Here is a 19,174-nt window from a genome sequence, read left to right as displayed (position 1 = left end):
CGAAGTATGATATATACCACCATGTCCCTAAAAAACCAGGGGAAACCAAAGGGGGGGGAGGGGGGGGGTCGCAAAGCACAACAACAGAGGACAGGGATTTCAAGGCGCTCTTCGAGTAAACAATACGCATCTGGCCCTTTTGTATGGTGTGCTATCATACCCTCCGTCTTCACTCAGACCAATCTCAAGCTGGTTTGCAAAGACAGATCCAACTTGATATACATGGCCGCCAAGTATAGTACCAATCAAAAGTACATCTGTGCAGTGTACTGTCCTCGTATTAGACAACCATAGAGCTGTCATCACATAATACTTAGTTCTTTCACAACTAATCAACAGAAGTTCAGGTAGGTATCAAGTAGTTATCTCTTCTCTACAGTACATCGGGACAACCGCCGGCACGTGCATCCCGAACCACTTTCTCCCCCCCCCCTAAAAAAAACTCCCCCGCAAGCCGACCGTGACTCACGCCAACGTCTTCCCTCCCAGAGCGCCTGCAATGGCCAGAAGATGAGCCCTGTCAGAATTCCATCGGACCCGGCCACGAAGAGATGCTTCTCGCACACCCTGCCTCGTCGTCTCGTCTCCATGTCCTACGCTCCCTCACCACCGGAACACGCACCTCGGCCCAACCATGGCCCCAACGACGCCGATAGCCACGCCTGGGTCGCACGACTTCCTCCTCCACCACCGGACTCGACCAGACACGCCCAGTCCGTCGCCGGCGCTAGTGTCACCGTCTGGCAGGACCGCCGACGCAGCTCCCAGCGACGACCGCAAAAGAAAGGCCGTGTCTGATCGGCCGAATGCCGCCGCCAAGGGTGCCTCGCAACGCCAGAAGATCACCCGGGCGTGCGATCACTGCAAGGAGTGCGGCCAGCGTTTCTCCCCTCTCTCTCTTCTCTCTCTCTCTCTCTTTCTCTTCTCCCCTTTGAAGCTTTGTTGAGAGAGAGAAAAAAGACCTATCTTCCAGAGCTGACCTCATCCAAACTTGCAGGAAGAAGACCCGGTGCACCGGCACCTTGCCGTGCGCGCGATGCACCCGGCTCTCGCTCTCCTGCGACTACACCGCGGCCTACTCGCGCGGGTTACCGCCTGAGCCTCCTCCTGCGCCGCCGTCGCTCTTGAGCCAGGCGACGAGGAGCCCGCGGGCAGCCCACGCCGCCCATCAACGAAGTTCTCCCGCGGCGATCGTCAAGCCGAGACGACTCCCGAGGGGAGGAGTTGCGACGACGACGGCGGCGGTAGCAGTTGATGGTGCCGGGGGAGAAGAGGGCGGGGGGTCGCCGCGCAACTCGCCGGAACCTGTGACGACGGACTTCGAAGGCAATTACCTTGGACCGGCGTCGGGTGTCTCGTTCATCAACCGGGTCTGGCGCCGATTGCACCAGGAAGACGTGGCCACCGTGCCGGATGAGCTGCAGCACGAGTCGTCCAGGAATACCTCCGTCTTCATGTTTGGCGATGTGCCTTACTCCAATTACCAGGAGACCGGGTTTACGCTGCCTCCCTTTGAGCGGGCCCTGGAGCTCGTCGGCATCTACTTTGACTATTCCATCGTCACGTACCGCTTCCTCTATCGCGGCAGCGTCGTTGCATGGCTCAAGCAGGTCTACGAGAATAACTACTCCTTTGCTAATCTGCCCTCGGGCAACATGGTCGCCCGCACAGCCGTCGTCTTCATGATCTTCGCCGTCGCGCAGCTGTACGAGGAACGACAACCGGGAAGTAAACAGGATAATCGTAACGAGAGGTGAGTTTTTTTTTTTTTTTTTAGAAAGAAAGAAAGAAAGAAATTTGATTTGTATTAAATAAAATAGTGAAACCTGGTACGCCGCATCCAAATACATCTCGTCAATGGAACCCGGACCTCCTCGGCTTGAGACGGTGCAGTCTAGACTAGGCCAATGTTTGTATCTGCTCTCCTCTTCACGCGCAAATGAATGCTGGTATGCCTTTGGCACCGCCTTGCAGCTGGTTACTGCTCTGGGTCTGCATCGCAAACTCCCCACGAAGCTTTCCAAGAACGGAAACGCCTATCTGGAACAGGAGCTTCGCAAACGCATTTTCTGGAGTGTCTACACGCTTGACAAGTATCTCAGCGTCATGTTTGGCCGCCCGAGGCTGCTTCACGATGAAGACATCGACCAAGATCTGCCCGAGGAAGTCTCGGACGAGGATATCTTGCAAGAAGATCCACTCAAACGAACCGGAACCGCAGATAGCATGATGACCGCTTCTGTTTTACATTATAGGTGTGCTTTTCTTTGGCTTTCTTTTTTTTCTTTTTTTTTTTTTTTTGTGTGTTTTTTTCCCTAACACCTCCTAGACTAGGTCGTATTCTTGGAGAAATCTCCCGGCAGCTGTACACGGTCAATCCGCTCTCGCGGGATTCCACACTCGAGACGGCGGTGCGTCTAACCTTTGAGCTGGAAAAATGGAAGGAGAGCGCACCGCCTCTCTTTAACAGCGTCCGGGCCTCGAGCCTTATCCCGCCGCTTTGCCGACAGAGCCAAGTGCTGCAGCTGGCATATTCCCATGCCATGATCCACGCCACACGCTCGTTCCTGCTGAACGATTTCACGGACCTGAGCCGCCGGCCTCGCGTCCCGGACCCAACGGTGGCAGCGCATGTGCAGAAATGCATCGAAGCTGCCGAAGACGCCATGGGTCTGGTCGACACGCTGGGCGGGCAGGGGGTGCTGATCCAGTCGTTCTGGTTCACGCACTACGTGGGCTTCTGCGCCATCATCGTCATCTACATCTATATCATCCAACAGCACCGGCTCGCCTCTTCCTCTTCCTCGTCGGATGGTTCTTCCAACAGCGCAACCGACCAGCGCGTAAACCGGCTCTTCGAGCTCGCCGAATCCTGCCAGCGCCACCTCGCCGAAGCCACGCGCAAGAACTGCCCGAGCCGCCGGTACAGTATCATCCTTGAAGAACTGCGTCTCGAGGTCCACCGTCAGATGCGTTCGCATCTTCAGTCTTCCACCGCACGTGTCGATCCAACAGCAGCATTGTCTCTGCAGAACAGGAAAAACACCAAATTTCTTGATTCTCATGACCTATTTACCGAACAGCAGCAGCAACACCAGCAACACCAGCAACAACAACAACAACAGCAGCAGCAGCAGCAGGCAACCAATGCTACCACCTCCCACCCCGCCCCGGCCTTATTACACCCCTCTACCGGGGCCGACGAGCTGGTCCCTGTGGACTCAACCCCGACCAGCTATCTCGCACCTTCGACCGCTCTGGACTTCAACCCTGCTGGACTCGAGGATACGTTCCATCCCGGTCACGATATGGGAGTATTTGATAACCTTGATGGTCCGATCTGGTGGACCCAGTTAGATTCATGGGTAGGTTTTTGTCTTTTTTGTCTTTTTTTTTCCCAAGACAATATGCATATGCTTACTATCTAGGCTTTTCAAAATATCCCGACCGATCCATTCACATATAATTTCTAATTGTCTTGTCACTGGACATTTCATAACCCATTGTATTTTTAAATATATACCCCTAACCATAAGAATCACTGACTCCATAAATATTTATTATGTAGTGGCTTCATGAATAAACACAAGATAACTTATACAGGTATATGCATTATAAGATCATTACTCATAAATCAAAATCATCAATCAAAATCAACAGGTGGCAGGCCCCGTTCCTCCAACGCCGAGACAACAGTCTCCTGTAAACTTGCCAGAGCACGATCCCAAGCCACCACATCGAGGGAGGAGGAGAAGCTTCCATTGGAACTGCGCGGAGTGGGGGTTATCTCTGCGGGCTGCTGCTGCCGCCCAATCAACCAGCTCGTCCAGTTCACCACGGAGACGGCCTTGTCGATATCTTTTTCCTCGACAATCACCCGGTGTAGATACTTGCTTAGTGCGGCGACGTCTTCGGCAAAGGGCCCCTCTGTGGAAAAGGCAGAGTGCCATTCGTCCACGGCATGACGGAGGTCTGGCAGCTGGGTGAGTTTCTGTGCGGTGAAGGTTGGTCGCGCGGGCAGCGGTGGGAGGACGGGTCCTCTCCGCTGTGGAGGGAGAGGAGGAGCGGGTGCTTTTCGCGTGTTTGCTATCCGTTGCTGCTGCTGCGCTCGCCGCTGCTCTGCTAGAATCTCCTGGCGGATGTCCTCTGGTAGAGCGGCGAGAAATTCGGTAGAGACCTCCGATGCGTCCAAAGTTGGAACCTCGTGTCCGGATGAGGACGACTGGGGACGCATTGCATCTTCGGCGGTGGTTGAGTCGGACGTCCGAGGCCGCACTGCGGTGAAGTTAGACTGGGTCAACTTCATATTGCCTAGAGCCTTGGTGCTGGGGCGGCCACGTCGTCTCTTCGTCGGCGTCGTGGGTTTCTTCAACCGGAGAGATCCTGCCGATGGGGCGTGAGGTGGCTCCAATGGCATGGGCCTAGAGGGTTGCTGGGGGTCGTAGTAAGCCAAGATCTCCGCCCTTACATCGTCTGGTAGAGCGGCGAGGGTGTCAGGATCCAGCTGCGATTGGGGTGGAAACTCGGCAGGTGCGGCGGTGCCCTGCCTGCGGGGGCGAGGCAGAGGTGTTGGGGACACAGGCCGTACAGCATCTGGCCTCGATTTCCCCTGGGAGATGAGCCTGGACCTGATGTCGCCAGGCAACTCGGCAAGAACCTCCGGATCGGCTTGAGTCGGCATGATGAATTGCGTGCCTGATAGGTTCAGTGGTTTGTGACTGCTGTCATTCAACGAGGGTGCAAGTCTCGAGGACTCGGCTGCACTCAAGCCATGCCTATCGCCTTTCCTGGGGCTGTCCACGTCGTCTGGATCAATGTTCTGTTCCACCTTCTTGCGGGCCGGAGACTTGTTGAATTGTAGTTGCATTTGACTGCTCTCCATCGGGCCGGGCTTGAGAGGTTCCAGTTTCGTCATTTGCACGCCGAGACCTCTTAGGTCGCCGGAGGAAAGGTTGAAGCTCTTGAGCATGGACACGGCTTCTTTCCCTATAACATCTTGTGCGTTGGTGGCGACACCAAGCATCACGCTTTTGTTGAAGACATCGCACTTGCCATGTCCCAGATGTTTCGCGGGTTCTAACGGGGCATCAGGCGCTCTTCTCATGACCTTGAGCGTCAACTGCCTGCCTTTGACCAAGTTGTCGATGAGCCTGCGGTGGAGCTCGTCACACAGGGACCTTACAAAGTCTTCTGCCTGGATCTGGTTGGTAAATCGGATGCCCCAGTTCACCTCGGCTGACACGGACTTTCTGACAACCTCATGGCCCACCTCAGACTGGTCGATGCCACGGGCATAGTCCCACATTTTGGCGCCTGTTTTCGGCCCGAGACTAGAGGTAAGCCTTTCTTTAGACAGAGTGCGGATGTCTTTGACGAATTTGACACCGATTTCTTCCAACTTGGCACTCAGGCTGTGCCCGACACCAGGTAGATCCCGGACTGTCAACTCTCCGATGAAATCCAATACCGCGTCTGGTTTCAATTGGAACTGTCCCGCTGGTTTCGCTCGTCGGAGAGCCACTTTAGCGAGCAAGATGTTCCCACCGATTCCCACAGACACATCACACCCAGTCTTCTCTTTCACTGACGCTCGAAGGCATTCAGCAATCTCATCCGCTTTGGCTTCCTCCCCGTATATGGAACCTTCTGATACACCGCGGCCGTCAGATCCGCCAGCTCGGAGACATTGACCTGTGACGTCAATGAGAGCTTCATCAATACTGACACTCTGTACGACGCCGTCAACGGCCAGGACTGCGGCATAAAACTTTTGACTGGCATCCTCGTAGGCAGGGAAATCATAGGGAAGAACTTTCAGACCCGGACACATCTGGAGAGCACTCTTCATCCACATGCCGTTCTTAAGACCAAAGTCACGAGCAGAATAGTTGCAGCTCGCGATCTCTGAGCCAGATCCGGTTCCATGAGCGATAGCAACGGGTTTTCCTTCTAGCTCTGGATGTTTACGGATGGAGACTGCAGCGAAAAAAGAATCAAAATCCACATGTAGAATGTATCTTCTCACACCAGGGCCCAACTTGGGGCGACTGGTCTGAGTTTGGGACTTTTCTTTGGCCGCGGACATGAGTTGTGCTTTCAGCTCGGCTTTCCACGTCGACAGATGGTGTAATCGTGATTCACGATAGTATTGTTGGAGGAATTCTGGGTTCCCGACACTGGTGTTTCTCGTTTTCGGGTCTGACAATAGCTGCGCGTTGTATTCCTCGGACGACATACCTGTCTTCAAAGACGCTGGTTCCCGAGCGAGTGGCAATGGCGAAGTACTAGAATCTGGCTTTGTGACTGGGATCGGCTCACTTTGAATGATACGAGGTGGAGAATAGTATTCTTCTATTTCTGCCACAGCCTGTTTCGGAACATATGCTTCTTCAATCACGGGAAAATCTGTCTGTGTGGCATCTAGCGTGTTGAAACTGGGAAAGTCGCCATAGTCAGACTGAATGTCGTCGCTTGGGATTAAATTTGCTCCTGCATTAGAATCATGATTTTCTAATGTTTTCTGAGATGTAGAGGGTGTTCCGGCCTCTATATCCACACTCTTCAATTGAGAAGCATACCAGCTGGAACGGGATTGGGTCTTGTAGGCTGACGGCGGATTTGTATTGATCTGACTCGAGACCCGGCCGTTGTCAAACCGTAACACCTTCTGGGCATGTCCCTCATCTACTACTCGGAAAGAATCCCAGGGGAGCAGCCGCCCAGCCCTCACGCTCTCCACCACCCATGCCGGCTGGACGACGCGGTACCTGCGGAACTCCTCTCTCTTCTTCGGCGTTAGAGAGCTCGCGATGACATGCGTCGCGGCGGTCTTGCCATCCAGATACTGCAGAAACCCGCCGCCATGGCCCACAATCAACCGATGGAGGTCCTGCAACGAGGGCTGCGTGTAGCCATTCACATGGGCCACCACGCCGCGGAAAATGGGCGGATTACCCGCGGAGGAGGATCTGATTTCTGCATCTAGATTCTGCAGCTTGATCTTCTTGCGGCGCATATAATCGCCAAAGCCTCCAAACCGCGACGCATCGTACTCCTCGCCGGCCTCATCCTCGAAAGTATCTAGAACCAGCTTAGCCAACGCTCTCCTCCAGGGACCACGGGAAGGGACCGTACGGCTTTCAATCCGTTTGCGTACCGAGCCAGTCTTGGTGTTTAGCAGAGAGCCCATCCTGCGGAGCTCGTACCTACCGAGTAGATACCCATCGTCGCCATCCTTCTGGCAGCTGCGACACGCCGCGGTGGCGGAACGACGCGAACAGGCATCACGCTGTCATGTGACGGCAGGCGGTCAGAATCGGCAGAACCGAAACCGGAGCAACAGGAAATCGGCTGTGATTGGCCACGAGTTTTACTGCAAAAAAAAAGTTTCCGCCGTTTCTTCTCCGCCTCTTCTTGCCCGGCAGTGTTTTTTCCCTCTTCGTCTGGTCCGCCGCTTTCTTCATCCTTTCCCCCATCACCGCACGATCGATTGTGGATAGATAGCCTTGGTTTCGTGACATTGACCTTGTTCGTCGTTTGGAATTGTGTCATTCTCTTTGTTTCCAAGAACTTTCTGCCAACTTTCATCCTATCTTTCGTTGATACAGCACTACCAAGATGTCCGGTGTTCAGCCTGTCGCAGTCTATGCCCTCCGGGTCCCCCCCGGCGCTCTTATTCCTGCCGTTCCTGAGGCTGCTGCTATGGTGAGTAACTGTATTGTCTGGGAGAAGAAAATGGAAAAAAAAAAGATGAGACGGATCGAGCAATGATGGAGGCTAATCTTGTGTCGGTATAGTTCCGCGTCAGCATGGCTGCCATTGACCCCGATGAGGAGCCTGACTTTGAAGAGGGAAATGAGTCCAGCAAGCCTCGTGCTACTCTCAAGCTGATCCGTCCTCCTCCTGGCATGGAACTGGAGGAGTCTGATGATGAAGACTACGAAGACGACGAGGAGGAGAGCGACGAGGACTCGGACGATGAGGAAGTCAACGGCGGTCCCAGCGACAAGGAGAAGGCTCGCAAGCTCAAGGAGGCCGCTGCTCTCAAGGAGATGGAGGATGCTATGGAAGATGATGATGATGAGGATGAAGACGATGATGAGGAGTTCGACCTGAAGGCTGCCATTTCGAAGCTCATCAAGGGCAAGGCTCCTGCTTTTGGCGATGATGATGATGAGGACGATGAGGACGATGAAGGCCTCGATCTCGAGGAGATGGTTGTCTGCACTTTGGATCCCGAGAGGGTAGGTTTTGATCTTATTCTACGTCCCTTGGCTGTTAGACCCCTCCCCCCCTCCCCACACCGGACTAACTCGAGATTTCACTCTGCAGAACTACCAGCAGACCCTCGACATCACCGTGTCGGAGAACGAGCGCGTTTACTTCAAGGTCACTGGTACCCATACTGTCTACTTGACTGGAAACTATGTTATTCCTGCCGATGACCACCATCACCACGATGAGGACGAGGACAGCGAGGACGAGTATGACCTCTCCCCCGACGAGGATGAGCTCGATATTGACCTCGAGGACCTCATGGATGAGGACGATGAGAGCGATGACCTCGACGACCTGGAGAACCCTCGCATCACCGAGGTCGAGAGCGACGAGGAGGAGGCCCCCAAGCTTGTCAAGGCCAAGGGCAAGGGCAAGGGTAAGCGTGCGGCTGAGGAGCTCGACGTGGAAGTCGGACTTGATGACCTCATGGCCAAGGCCAAGCCTGCGGCCAATGCCGATGCTGCCCTGAGCAAGAAGCAGCAGAAGAAGATCAAGAAGAACAACGGCGAGGCTGCTGCTGCTGCTGTTGCCGTTGAGACCAAGGAAACCAAGAAGGAGGCCAAGAAGGAGACCAAGGAGGCCAAGCCCGCCAAGGAGGTCAAGGAGGCCAAGACTGACAAGAAGGTTCAGTTCGCCAAGAACCTGGAGCAGGGCCCGACTCCCTCCGGTGACAAGAAGCCGGCTGCCGCGGCCACCACTGGCACCCTTGGTGTCAAGGAGGTCAAGGGCGTGAAGATCGACGACAAGAAGCTCGGCACTGGCGTTGCCGCCAAGGCCGGCAACACCGTGGGCATGAGATACATTGGAAAGCTCGAGGACGGCAAGGTCTTTGATTGTGAGTCTTGTTCTCCCTCCATTTTTTTCAAGTTTCAAAGCTAATGAATATCTCCTACTCAGCGAACAAGAAGGGCAAGCCTTTCACCTTCAAGCTCGGCAAGGGCGAGGTCATCAAGGGCTGGGATATCGGTATCGCCGGCATGGCCGTCGGTGGCGAGCGTCGCATCACGATTCCTTCTCACCTCGCCTACGGCAAGCAGTCTCTTCCCGGCATTCCTGCCAACTCCAAGTTGATCTTCGATGTCAAGCTGGTGAACATCAAATAGATTTAACCTAATTGTCTGAATTTCGTCTGAATTTCCGATGGCCATGTTTTCCGAGACTTCTATCTCTTTATTTTATGTTCTTTTCTGTCTCATAGTTTCCGGTGTTTAAGGACTTTGATTTTCGTTTGCATCGTTTCCTGTGATATCCGACTTGTCTCTTTTTTCTTTGCACAGATGCATGTAGCAGGAATGAGGATATCGCAGAATCTTGACAGAAAAACATTGCTCAATCAGTGCATCAATGATTCTGTATTTTAGGTCAGAGAATCTCAAAAAGTCTCGTTTGCTTGTTACTTGATCCTGACTCCCATGAAGTCTCTACCGCGACTTCCTCTCGTAGCTGCTCATGGCTGCCTAAATTATCTCTCAACTTCCTCCCGTCTGATAAAATGAAATCGAGCATTCTTGAATCTCACGCCTCGCGAGTTCCCACTCGACAGTGCCCATCGTGTCATCCATTTATCTATACATAAGCCCATGGGATAGGACTTGATCATTCTACGAACTCATGCCCACCCGAAACGACAGTCTAACCCGCGCACATCTCACAAGATGAGTCCTAGTCGAAAAGAGCAGACTAGGCCAAGGACCCTATTTGGCTTCTGGACCTCGACTCGGGCTACCAGCAGCACTGGTGGCGATTCTCCTCCCTCGGTCACTGACTCGACAACGGTTTCAGATGGGCCGGGCCCCGAGGAGACTCTGGAAAGACTGAGTAGGGCCAGCAGAGTGTCGTCGAGGCTGAGAGGAAGCGGTTCAAAGGTGCTTTCTTTCTTTAGGATTGTCGGGTCAAGTGGTTTGTACCTATAGTCCTTTTCAGCATGGTCATGGATGTATTCCCTACTGACCGGGATCATCACTCTGAATAGGCACTCCTCCGCAGTCAGCCAGTGCTGTGACTGCCGACACTGTCAACCATCATTTAGAACCACCATATCCATTTATATGTCAAGATACCGAGTGTTGCAACGCAGAGGCTGGGGCTCACAAGAATCATCATACAAACGCCTCTCAGCAGATCTCAGGGCGCCCCTGCGTGCCGATAGTGTCTTTGCGTGGCAGATCCAAGACAAGGGACAAGGTCCATACCATGCCTTGTTCGACAAGTGTGTCAGAGAATGCAAAGCCCGATACTGTCGTTCGACCCAGACATTCAAGTCCAAGTCTCCATCGTCTGTTGTCGCGGAAATTGTCCACAAATATTGCGCCACAGACCGTCATTCATCGTGTGAATCTTCGGCAGAGACCGAGTATTCGCGCTATCCAACCCCAAAGCGCTTTGGATCCTCCGTACAAGCAAGGAGATAGTACAACTGATAGCTTGGATTCTTTTTCCTACGGCAGTGACAGCTTGCCTCTGAGAACAAGGTCCACCCCTCCAACCTCCGAGGAGCCGTCGGCAACCCAAAACAGCTTTAAAGGCTTACCAGATGTCACCCTCGCCGGTAAGAGTCAGGACAAGGTCCTCTCTCCAACCGCTCGCCTGCCTTCCAAGGCAGATCAGGCATTGTCAAAGCCCGCTCCGTCGATTGTCACTGTCGAGGCTGCCGCGGCTGCAAAAATTTACTTCGAGACTCACTTCCATTCCATCTTTATCAGTGAAGGCCCACGAGAACGGCGACTGCGTGAACTGGAAAGGTATCTTCATTCGTTATCTCTTCCAACTGAAGAGAAACTCGGTATCAGAAATAGCTGGATCGCTCAAGAAAAGAACTATTCTCGCCAATGTCGAGTATTAAAGACCCGATCGAATCGGTGTTCTCGTGATGAAATCGTCTCACTGGCGGGCTATGAGGTGATCAAAGTATTGGGAAGAGGAAGCTTCGGCGTTGTCCGTTTGGTGAGGGAGAAGCGAAAAGACGACGAGCCAGCAATTCCCAAAGAACAACAGCCTTCATCTACCGCGCGAGCCAAGAGTTTCAAGGCGAGTGCATTGGAGACGATCCGTTCAGCGGTCGACGGACGCAGGTACGCCCGGCGACGAGTCATGACTCCTACAACGGCGAACCCGGTATTTGCCATGAAGGTCATTCGTAAATCCGAAATGGTTCGAAGCTGCCAAGAAGGACATCTCCGAGCTGAGAGAAATTTCCTAGTAGCGTCTGCAAACTCCCGCTGGATCATTCCACTTGTTGCAAGTTTCCAAGATGCGCATCATCTGTATCTTCTCATGGATTACATGGTGGGTGGTGACTTTCTCGGCCTGTTGATCCGCAAAAACGTCCTGTCGGAGGAGGTCACAAAATGGTACATTGCAGAGATGATCTTGTGTGTTGAAGAGGCGCATCGGCTGTGTTGGATCCATCGGGATGTGAAGCCTGATAATTTTCTCATCTCCGCGTCTGGCCACTTGAAGATTGCAGATTTCGGTTTGGCGTTCGATGGCCACTGGGCGCATGATCAAGCCTACTATCACAACCATAGATACTCCTTGCTCAAGAGGCTCGGTATCACCGTCGAAGGCGATGAAAAGGACAAGGAAGATGCAGCGGGAAACTATGGAAACAACTCAGCGGCAAACATGGCTAGTCATAGTAACCAGAGGCAGAGGGCAGAGCAGGTCCCTGGCGTCCAACCCCCTTCAGCTAATGTTCTGGCGTGGCGTGATAGGCACGAACGAAGAATATATGCAAGGAGCATCGTTGGCACAAGCCAATACATGGCTCCCGAGGTTATCTCAGGGTCTATATATGACGGTCGATGTGACTGGTGGAGTATAGGCATCATTCTTTACGAGGTACCTTTCAAATGCTTTACTACTATGAGATTGTATCAGGAAAGCTCACAGATATATAAAGTGTCTATACGGATTTACGCCGTTCGCCTGTGAGAACCGGGATGAAACAAAGCGGAAGATTTTGGTCAGCATTATCGATCCAACCCCCCCCTGGTGACTCGTGTTGACTGACTGCTGTATACACAAAATAGCATCACCTAGAAACGTTGCACTTCCCAAGCCAAAGTCCCTCTGATCGACTGGTGTCGACAACAGCGATCGACCTGATCAATCGTATCCTAACAAGCAAGGAACGCCGTCTATGCTGCGGTAATTATCGAATCAATGACATCCTGAACTCTCCAGCAGCAAGGCATCTTCTCTGTCAAGATCAACGGAACAGAAACTATCAAGGCTATTTCGTATATCCTGATGACGCAATTGAGATTAAATCTCATCCATTCTTCAGGGGGATTCGCTGGGACATCCTTCATCTTCAGAGACCACCTCTCATGCCAAGGGTTCGAGGCTGGGAAGATACTCGATACTTTGAAGGCAGTGCATGTCTCAACGGAGACGAAGACGATGACACCGAATCTACTTCCAGTGAAAACACAGAATGTATCGGTCAACAAAGAGTATCTGAGCCTACGAGCCATCGCACAAGTGAACTTGCTCGAGATCTCAAACCGCATAACGAGAACGAACTAGGTAGTAGTGCTGTACCGGAGGTTGATGACCCGGATTTCTTTTCGCCACTGGCAGGCTGCAAGAGGACAGCGGACCATTCTGAGCCACCTCAGAAGAAACGCAAAAAGAGGCAGAAAACGAGGGTTCGACCCAGAGACAAGATCTTGCGAGACAAGGGGGTGGGCAAACGGGTTTTAGAGATGCGCAAAAAAGACGCCTTCTGGGGGTATACCTATCGCCGGCCAAACCCCATTCACACTCTTTTCAACGATGAGCGAGGGCGGCCGTTGTTCCCTAGGACACCGATTGCAGAGCTGTATGGTTACTAGGAGTTCCCTGACGACCAGGGCTTGTCGACCCCTTTTCCCTCCCAGCTTCCACTGCTGTGCATCTTGGTGCATGAGCCAATGGTTATAGGGATTCGTATCTGGTGCAGCCGGAAACATTATCCATACCTAAGGTGTTATATATATCTATCAATAGTGAATTTCAGTGTTTCACGAATGAAAAATATTTTTATCCGCGAATGATGATCAATTTCCTCGTAAGTTATTTCGAGATGCACACGAAAAAGAAGGAAGAAGAAAAAAAAAACAATCGCCTGGTATGTTTTGCATCAGGAAGACAGACAAGCCTCATTGGAAAGAAAACAGGAAAAAAACGCCTCATCCGAGGATTATCCCATCCAAACACCTAACCTAGGTCACTCCAATTATCAAGGATGCGTGCCAATGGCTGAAAATTCGTTGTTTTTCGATTAGTATGTCGTAGGTTTGTGGGATTTGTAGTACAGGTTGGGTGGGGTGGAAATATTCTTTTTTTGCAAGAATGGATAATGAACAAAAGATGTTGCTGAATGCTGGTTCGGGTATCGTTGCTAGCAAGGATAATGGAAGGAAGTTGTATGAAGACGTGATCGGATCAATTCAGGTGGTTGGTTATTTTTTTTTTTTTTTTTGGTGTTTTCAACATCGAATTAGATGGCCGGGGGGGCTCCCATTGAGAAGGCCGAATCGCCCATGCGGTCCTCGGGCTTCATGGTGCCGTTCAGGAGCGGGCAGAGTCTGATGGTAGGTAGAGAGACCATATTAGCAAGCGAAAAAAAAAACAATATGGGATTCCAGCGAGCAGGGGGAGGGGGGGAGAGGGGGAGGCAATGGGCAAAGGAGCTCATGCTCATGCTCATGGGCGATATTGCTAAAAGCCCACCAAACAATGCACGAGTGTCCAAGAACCGGCTCGAGAGTTTCCGTCTCTGTTCCTGATTCTGGTGTCTCGTTCAATAGGAATTGGTGTTTCTTCTGGGCTAGCTGCGCTCCATGGCAATGGTCCTCCCGAATCAAGGGAACGGGTTTCCATTTTGGGGGGAGGAGGGGCCATTCTGGGTGGAAGGATCGGCAAAGAACTTAGGGTCCTGGCCATATTTCTCGCACTTTTTGTTTGTCTTGATATGGCCGACTTGGCCGCAATTGGCGCACTTGCGCTGGGTGCCTCCAGATTTGCCGGGAGTGCCGGAACCCCCTTCTGCAGGCGACTCTGCGCCAGGGGCCTTGGTCACCCCCTTTTGCTTTTCGCGGGCAAAGCGGCGTTCCTTGTTGCGGTTCAGACGGCTCAGTTCCGCTTCGAGTCTGTATGACAAACGGTTAGACTGCGATGGTGGTCATCATGATCGCTTGCGGGTGAAAGACTTACAGCTTCTTGTTCCGCGCATCGATCTCCGGGTCGCCGGTTGGCTGCAAAGACTCGAGCCTGCTCAAGGTTAGTTGGTGGCTAATATACGTAGATGGATCTGTTCGGATGAACCCACTTGGTGTGCAGAGCTTCCAATCGGTGGCGATGCTGGATGTATTTGCGGATGACACGAGGATCGGAGACAATATGTTCTTTCTGAACGATTTCGCCTTTCTCTCCTCTGTACTCGCGGATGATACGCAACACTTTGCCCCGTTGACTCGTCACGCTAAGCTTACTGAACTGACTCGTCGTCTCGTCATCACGGCGAGCGGGCGCGGGAGTGAAGGCTTCTGACCGTGGAGTTGGCTTGCTGTATTCCTCAACGCCGTCCATGTCACTTTCGTCGTCATCAGAATGTTCCACCGTCGAAGAAAGGCTCGCTTTCTGGGCATCCCAGATGCGGCGGATCGACTGCTCGTACGACTTCTGCTGTCGGGCAACATTGTAGCTGTGGCCACCGAGTTCCTTGAGCCGCTGCGCGTCCAACTTGTCCTCGACACTCTCGCCGATAGCCTTGAAGCCACCTTTCATGGACGTCTTGATGAAGCTGAATCCCTCTCCACGACCGGTCGGGTCGCCTTCGCCGTGGAGCTTGAGCATAGCCTTGCCCTGCGAGGCAAGTAGGAAATTGCGCGAAGTTTTCCATGGCGCCATTTGCTGCTCGAAGCTTTCTCCTTCACCGTCGTCCTCCTCGTCCCCTGCGGTCTCCGCTTCGTTACCGTACCCCGTGTCATGGAGGTGCTGCTGACCCACCTGCATCGATTCGAGCAGACAGACGTCCTCCGGCTGAACCCAGGACCGGACGGTGGTCGACTCGGGAACGGGCTCCAAGGGCACCCAGTACTTGGAATCTTTATCATGCTGGAGAAAGTCTTTGACTTTCTGCCGGTTCTGCATGTCGGTGGTGCCCGGAATATGGGCGGTGACGTCGCTGATCGACAGTCTGAGCTCTCCACTCTTCTTTAGTAGACGGTAGACTAGCATCTTCATGCGGTTCTTTGCCACGGTGGTGACTTTACGCGAGTGAGGGCCCGGAACATCGACCGAGGGGAACTGCTGGCCGACAATGAACAGGTTCTCGATGTTCCGAAGGAAGTAGTCACTTCCACCGCTGCCAGTGCTGCTGCGGACAACCAAGAAATCGGTTGACTTGGCCTGGTGGGGGAACAGGGGGGCTCTGTACATGGAATTGGAAATGGCAGGGGTGATCTCGCCGGGCTCAACATGTCCAAAGATCGAGAAGGGGGACTTGTCCTGTGGGAGAAGAACGACCGTCTCGCCGATGTCTGCTTTGGGACGAGTCGGATCTTCCATATTCTTGCGCCGATAATAGTTAATGAATCGGTTGGCCATACCGAAGTTTGAGAGCATGATGGGGGCTTCCTCGGAATATTCCAGCAACAGGACGTTCGAGTTGTCGGCCATGGACAGCGACCTGGTAGAATCGTAGAGCGCCTTGATGTCCTTGCCTCGCTGGTGCTTCCGCTTGATATATGCCGGGTTCTTGAACCAACAGCTCTGACCCGGACGGAAGGACAGGGCGGGCCGGTGGAACGAACGGGCCTCTGCCTTGGCCAGCTCGGTTTTGTAGTAGGGCCACTGCAGCCGCAAGGCCGGCATACTATGTTCTAGAGTGACGTTTCCGAGAGTGCTTCGAACCTTGTTCTGGTGGTTCTGCTTCAACATGTCGTATGCTTGGTCGTTGGAGATATTGTACCGTGAGGTGAGACGACGGGTGACGTTGGCGTCCATCTCGTCTCTCTTGAGTGAGCCTAGTGCCTTTGCTTTCTGCGTCACTGATTCGGGACCCTGTTCGTCCAGAAGCAGGAACGGGTCATTCATGTCGATGTGCACCTTCTTCGAGATACGTGCGGTCACTTGTTCCGGGTCATCTAACAGCGGCAGTTCGATATGGGACAGGGCGATCACATCCATAGGATCTCGGCCAAGCTTCCGTTTCTTCGCTGGACGGGTGGTCTCGAACAGCCAGTCATCTTCGGCATCGATTCCGGACTCACCGCGATGCTCTTTGCCTTCTGGCTCATCGATATCCATCTCCGATGCGACGTCACTCTTGGTGTCCCAGTCGGTGCAGATGACTCGCAGGTCCTGCAAGGTGACACCTCCCGGTAAAACCTCGTTTGTATCTAGGTCATGGTCAAAATCTCCTTTAAGGTCTTCTCCTTCCTCTTCTTCTTGTGTGGCATCGATGACATGGACAACCCCATGATGTTCTGACTCGAGCTGACGCTTCTGCGCCTGGCTGCCTGCCTTGAAAATACGCTCTTGGTCTTGAGCCAGCTCGATACTGACTTTGGTGGGAACAACTGACTTAGGAGGCTTGAGCGCCTGCTTGCCGAGGAAGTATGCTTTCTTGTGGGGGATCAACTCGAGAAACCGGGGGAGCGCCTTGCGGTCGAAGTCAGGGAAAAGGGACTGCAGCAGCTCCTCCACGTTCTCCGGTGGCGCAGGGGGATGGTCCATGACATTCGATGACATGGCGAACAGGGCTTGTTGAAGCTTCCAGGCACGGAGAAGCGCGGGGTCCATGTCTTCTGCAGTAGGCGACAGCGCTCCATCTTCTGCCTGATCATCTTCCTCCTCTTCTTCTTCCCCGGCCTCTGCTGCAGCTTGCTCCATAATCTCATCTCGTTCCGGGGGAACCTGGATCTGTTCTGGCACGCTGGGAAGCGCAGAGCCATCTTCCTCGTCGTCAAAAAACAAATCGCGTGTGTGATCGACCTCCTGTCCGGTCGGCAAGTCAGGCCCGTCTCCAAACAGATCGTCCAGGTCGTCCTCCGGAGCGTGCTGGCCGTCCCCGGCATCACCGCCAGCGTCTCCAAAAATATCATCGAAGCCATCCGACACATCCTTGCCGGCTACCGTCTGATCGTCAACAATACCGTTGTCTTCTGCTGCTGCGCCCGGTCGGTACGACGCGGGCTCTTCATCAGGCAGATCATCGTCATCATCTATGTCTTCGTAGTCCACCGCGTCGTCTGCCTTTTCGCCGGGTTCAAGTTCGCGGTTCAGGAAGTCGAAGGAAATGTCGTTATTCATCGGACCGTTCATTTGTCGCATCACATTTTCGAACTCGGCGTCCTCCGCGTCGGCCGCGGTGGGGCCCGTCGCGTGAGGCATCTTGATCGAGTGGAAAATGCAAGAGGTGGTGAAGGGAGTCGACAGAGATGTTCTAGTGATCTCTTTTGAAGTATCTTGGAAGTAGCGCACTTAGTCCTGCGACAGAGACCAGCTCCTGCGTCAAAATCGAGGTTTTTTCTTGCGAGAGAGCAACGAGTGTGTGGTAAAGAGCATGGGAGGAAAAAGATGGGTAAACAGAAAGAGAGAGAAAGAGCAAGAGGGAGAATGAGAATAAAAAAGAGAGAGAGAGAGAGAGAAGAGGGGAGGATGGCAGGAAGTGAGAGTCGCGGGATGGCGGACGGCGCTAGTCCCAAAGAGGAAATCAGCTCATTCACTATCAGAAGAGCTACAGGAAGAAGAGCAAGCAAGTGAATTTACTGAGGGGTAAGGAGTGTGTATTGGGTAGATTATTGTTTCTACTATAAATATTAATGGGAGGGGTTTAATTCACTCCATGTTGAAATCACCATAATACACACACAAGGCCTTACTGGCACCCTCTATGCAGTAGTGAACGACGGTTGCCTTGCGATCCTCTTCCACCACCTCTGCTAGCTGCTTAAGGTCAGAGGTGCGGGGCAGGTACAGCGCCAGGTGCTTGGTGAAGGCAGAGTATTCGTCGTAGAGTTTGGCAAGAGGGTATGGCTCCATGGTGTGGAGGTCGAACACGCGGTCGGAGCGGTACCCGGGGCCTTAAGGGTCAGTCAAATGGATCGGCTTTTATATCAGGCAAAGCAAGGAGACAAGGAGGAAGACGTACCTCCCCATGGCGGACTAGCGAAAAGGACACAGTACGGTGCAAGGTCCTTGAGTTGGTTCTTGAGGATTTCGAAGCAGTCCCCCTCGAACCAGGTGATCTTGTTTTCAACACCATACACCTGGGCGTTATGTTTTGCACACCGCAGGACCGCCGGGTTCTTCTCGATCGCATAGATACGCTTCCACTTGCCCGTCTTCGCAAAGGCGATGGTGTTTCCACCGGCGCCAGCAAACGCGTCGACCAAGATCACCCGTCCTTCGGGGGCGGTCGCAGCAATATCTTCGGCGATTTTGCTAGACAAGTCGTTAGCATATACACCATCAACAAAACAGCTGGTGGTAATATTTGCTTTTACTTACTCTGCCACCGGCTCAGGAGTCACCCCAAACCAGGCATCATCGGTCAACCAGACTCCTTCATCATACTTGGAGAAAATCCTATACCGCTGCTTCCAGTAGCTGGGGAATTTGTCCATGTCAGTATGAGATCGGTGTCTTATCAAGGGGAGGGGGGACAAGAGCAATCGTACATCTGGATATCCCACGGCACCTCTGCTAAGCTCTCATAATGATGGACCTCGGGCGGAGCCTCGTCGAAATCAGCAGCCATGGCGAGAGCTGGTACGTCGCCGTTACCAGAGATGGTCCATGACAGGAGAAAACCCAGGCGTCTTCATGGATGGTTTTGCTCAAGGCAGGGAAGGAAAGAAATCCATGGAGTCCCGCGTTACAGTCGGTGTTTGTCTTGTTTGCA

The 19,174-nt window shown here is 53.1% G+C and overlaps 6 protein-coding genes across 6 annotated transcripts; 3 read left to right on the top strand and 3 right to left on the bottom strand.

Moving 5' to 3' along the window:
* Nucleotides 1–493: 493 nt before the first annotated feature.
* On the top strand, nucleotides 494–3,536 carry ASPZODRAFT_582871 (hypothetical protein). Its single transcript, XM_022728757.1, has 4 exons — nucleotides 494–870; nucleotides 998–1,753; nucleotides 1,821–2,255; nucleotides 2,330–3,536. The coding sequence occupies exons 1-4, from the start codon at nucleotides 635–637 to the stop codon at nucleotides 3,426–3,428; spliced, it is 2,526 nt and encodes an 841-aa protein (XP_022579890.1). The 5' UTR covers nucleotides 494–634; the 3' UTR covers nucleotides 3,429–3,536.
* On the bottom strand, nucleotides 3,499–7,238 carry ASPZODRAFT_134025 (hypothetical protein). Its single transcript, XM_022723414.1, has one exon. It carries the CDS (start codon nucleotides 7,187–7,189, stop codon nucleotides 3,644–3,646), a length of 3,546 nt encoding a protein of 1,181 aa, XP_022579889.1. The 5' UTR covers nucleotides 7,190–7,238; the 3' UTR covers nucleotides 3,499–3,643.
* Nucleotides 7,239–7,617: 379 nt separating this feature from the next.
* On the top strand, nucleotides 7,618–9,380 carry ASPZODRAFT_153038 (hypothetical protein; the record flags this gene model as incomplete). The annotated part of the gene is made up of 4 exons (XM_022725929.1): nucleotides 7,618–7,704; nucleotides 7,797–8,243; nucleotides 8,332–9,112; nucleotides 9,175–9,380. The coding sequence occupies 4 exons, from the start codon at nucleotides 7,618–7,620 to the stop codon at nucleotides 9,378–9,380; spliced, it is 1,521 nt and encodes a 506-aa protein (XP_022579888.1).
* A 226-nt stretch (nucleotides 9,381–9,606) lies between these two features.
* On the top strand, nucleotides 9,607–13,214 carry ASPZODRAFT_581180 (hypothetical protein). The gene is made up of 4 exons (XM_022728747.1): nucleotides 9,607–10,176; nucleotides 10,250–12,117; nucleotides 12,179–12,241; nucleotides 12,309–13,214. The coding sequence occupies exons 1-4, from the start codon at nucleotides 9,933–9,935 to the stop codon at nucleotides 13,113–13,115; spliced, it is 2,982 nt and encodes a 993-aa protein (XP_022579887.1). The 5' UTR covers nucleotides 9,607–9,932; the 3' UTR covers nucleotides 13,116–13,214.
* A 509-nt stretch (nucleotides 13,215–13,723) lies between these two features.
* Nucleotides 13,724–17,880, bottom strand: ASPZODRAFT_134022 (hypothetical protein). The gene is made up of 4 exons (XM_022723413.1): nucleotides 14,594–17,880; nucleotides 14,479–14,535; nucleotides 14,220–14,414; nucleotides 13,724–13,850 (listed from the first exon to the last, which is right to left on the bottom strand). Exons 1-4 carry the CDS (start codon nucleotides 17,659–17,661, stop codon nucleotides 13,763–13,765), a joined length of 3,408 nt encoding a protein of 1,135 aa, XP_022579886.1. The 5' UTR covers nucleotides 17,662–17,880; the 3' UTR covers nucleotides 13,724–13,762.
* A 108-nt stretch (nucleotides 17,881–17,988) lies between these two features.
* ASPZODRAFT_167823 (hypothetical protein) lies at nucleotides 17,989–19,030 on the bottom strand (the record flags this gene model as incomplete). The annotated part of the gene is made up of 5 exons (XM_022726844.1): nucleotides 17,989–18,007; nucleotides 18,143–18,353; nucleotides 18,422–18,714; nucleotides 18,781–18,879; nucleotides 18,951–19,030. The coding sequence occupies 5 exons, from the start codon at nucleotides 19,028–19,030 to the stop codon at nucleotides 17,989–17,991; spliced, it is 702 nt and encodes a 233-aa protein (XP_022579885.1).
* Between the last annotated feature and the right edge of the window lie 144 nt (nucleotides 19,031–19,174).

Source organism: Penicilliopsis zonata (genome assembly GCF_001890105.1).
Source record: "Penicilliopsis zonata CBS 506.65 unplaced genomic scaffold ASPZOscaffold_11, whole genome shotgun sequence".
Classification (NCBI taxonomy): Eukaryota; Fungi; Ascomycota; class Eurotiomycetes; order Eurotiales; family Aspergillaceae; genus Penicilliopsis; species Penicilliopsis zonata.
Note: the sequence above shows the minus strand (reverse complement) of the source record. Positions and strands in the feature narration are given on the sequence as shown.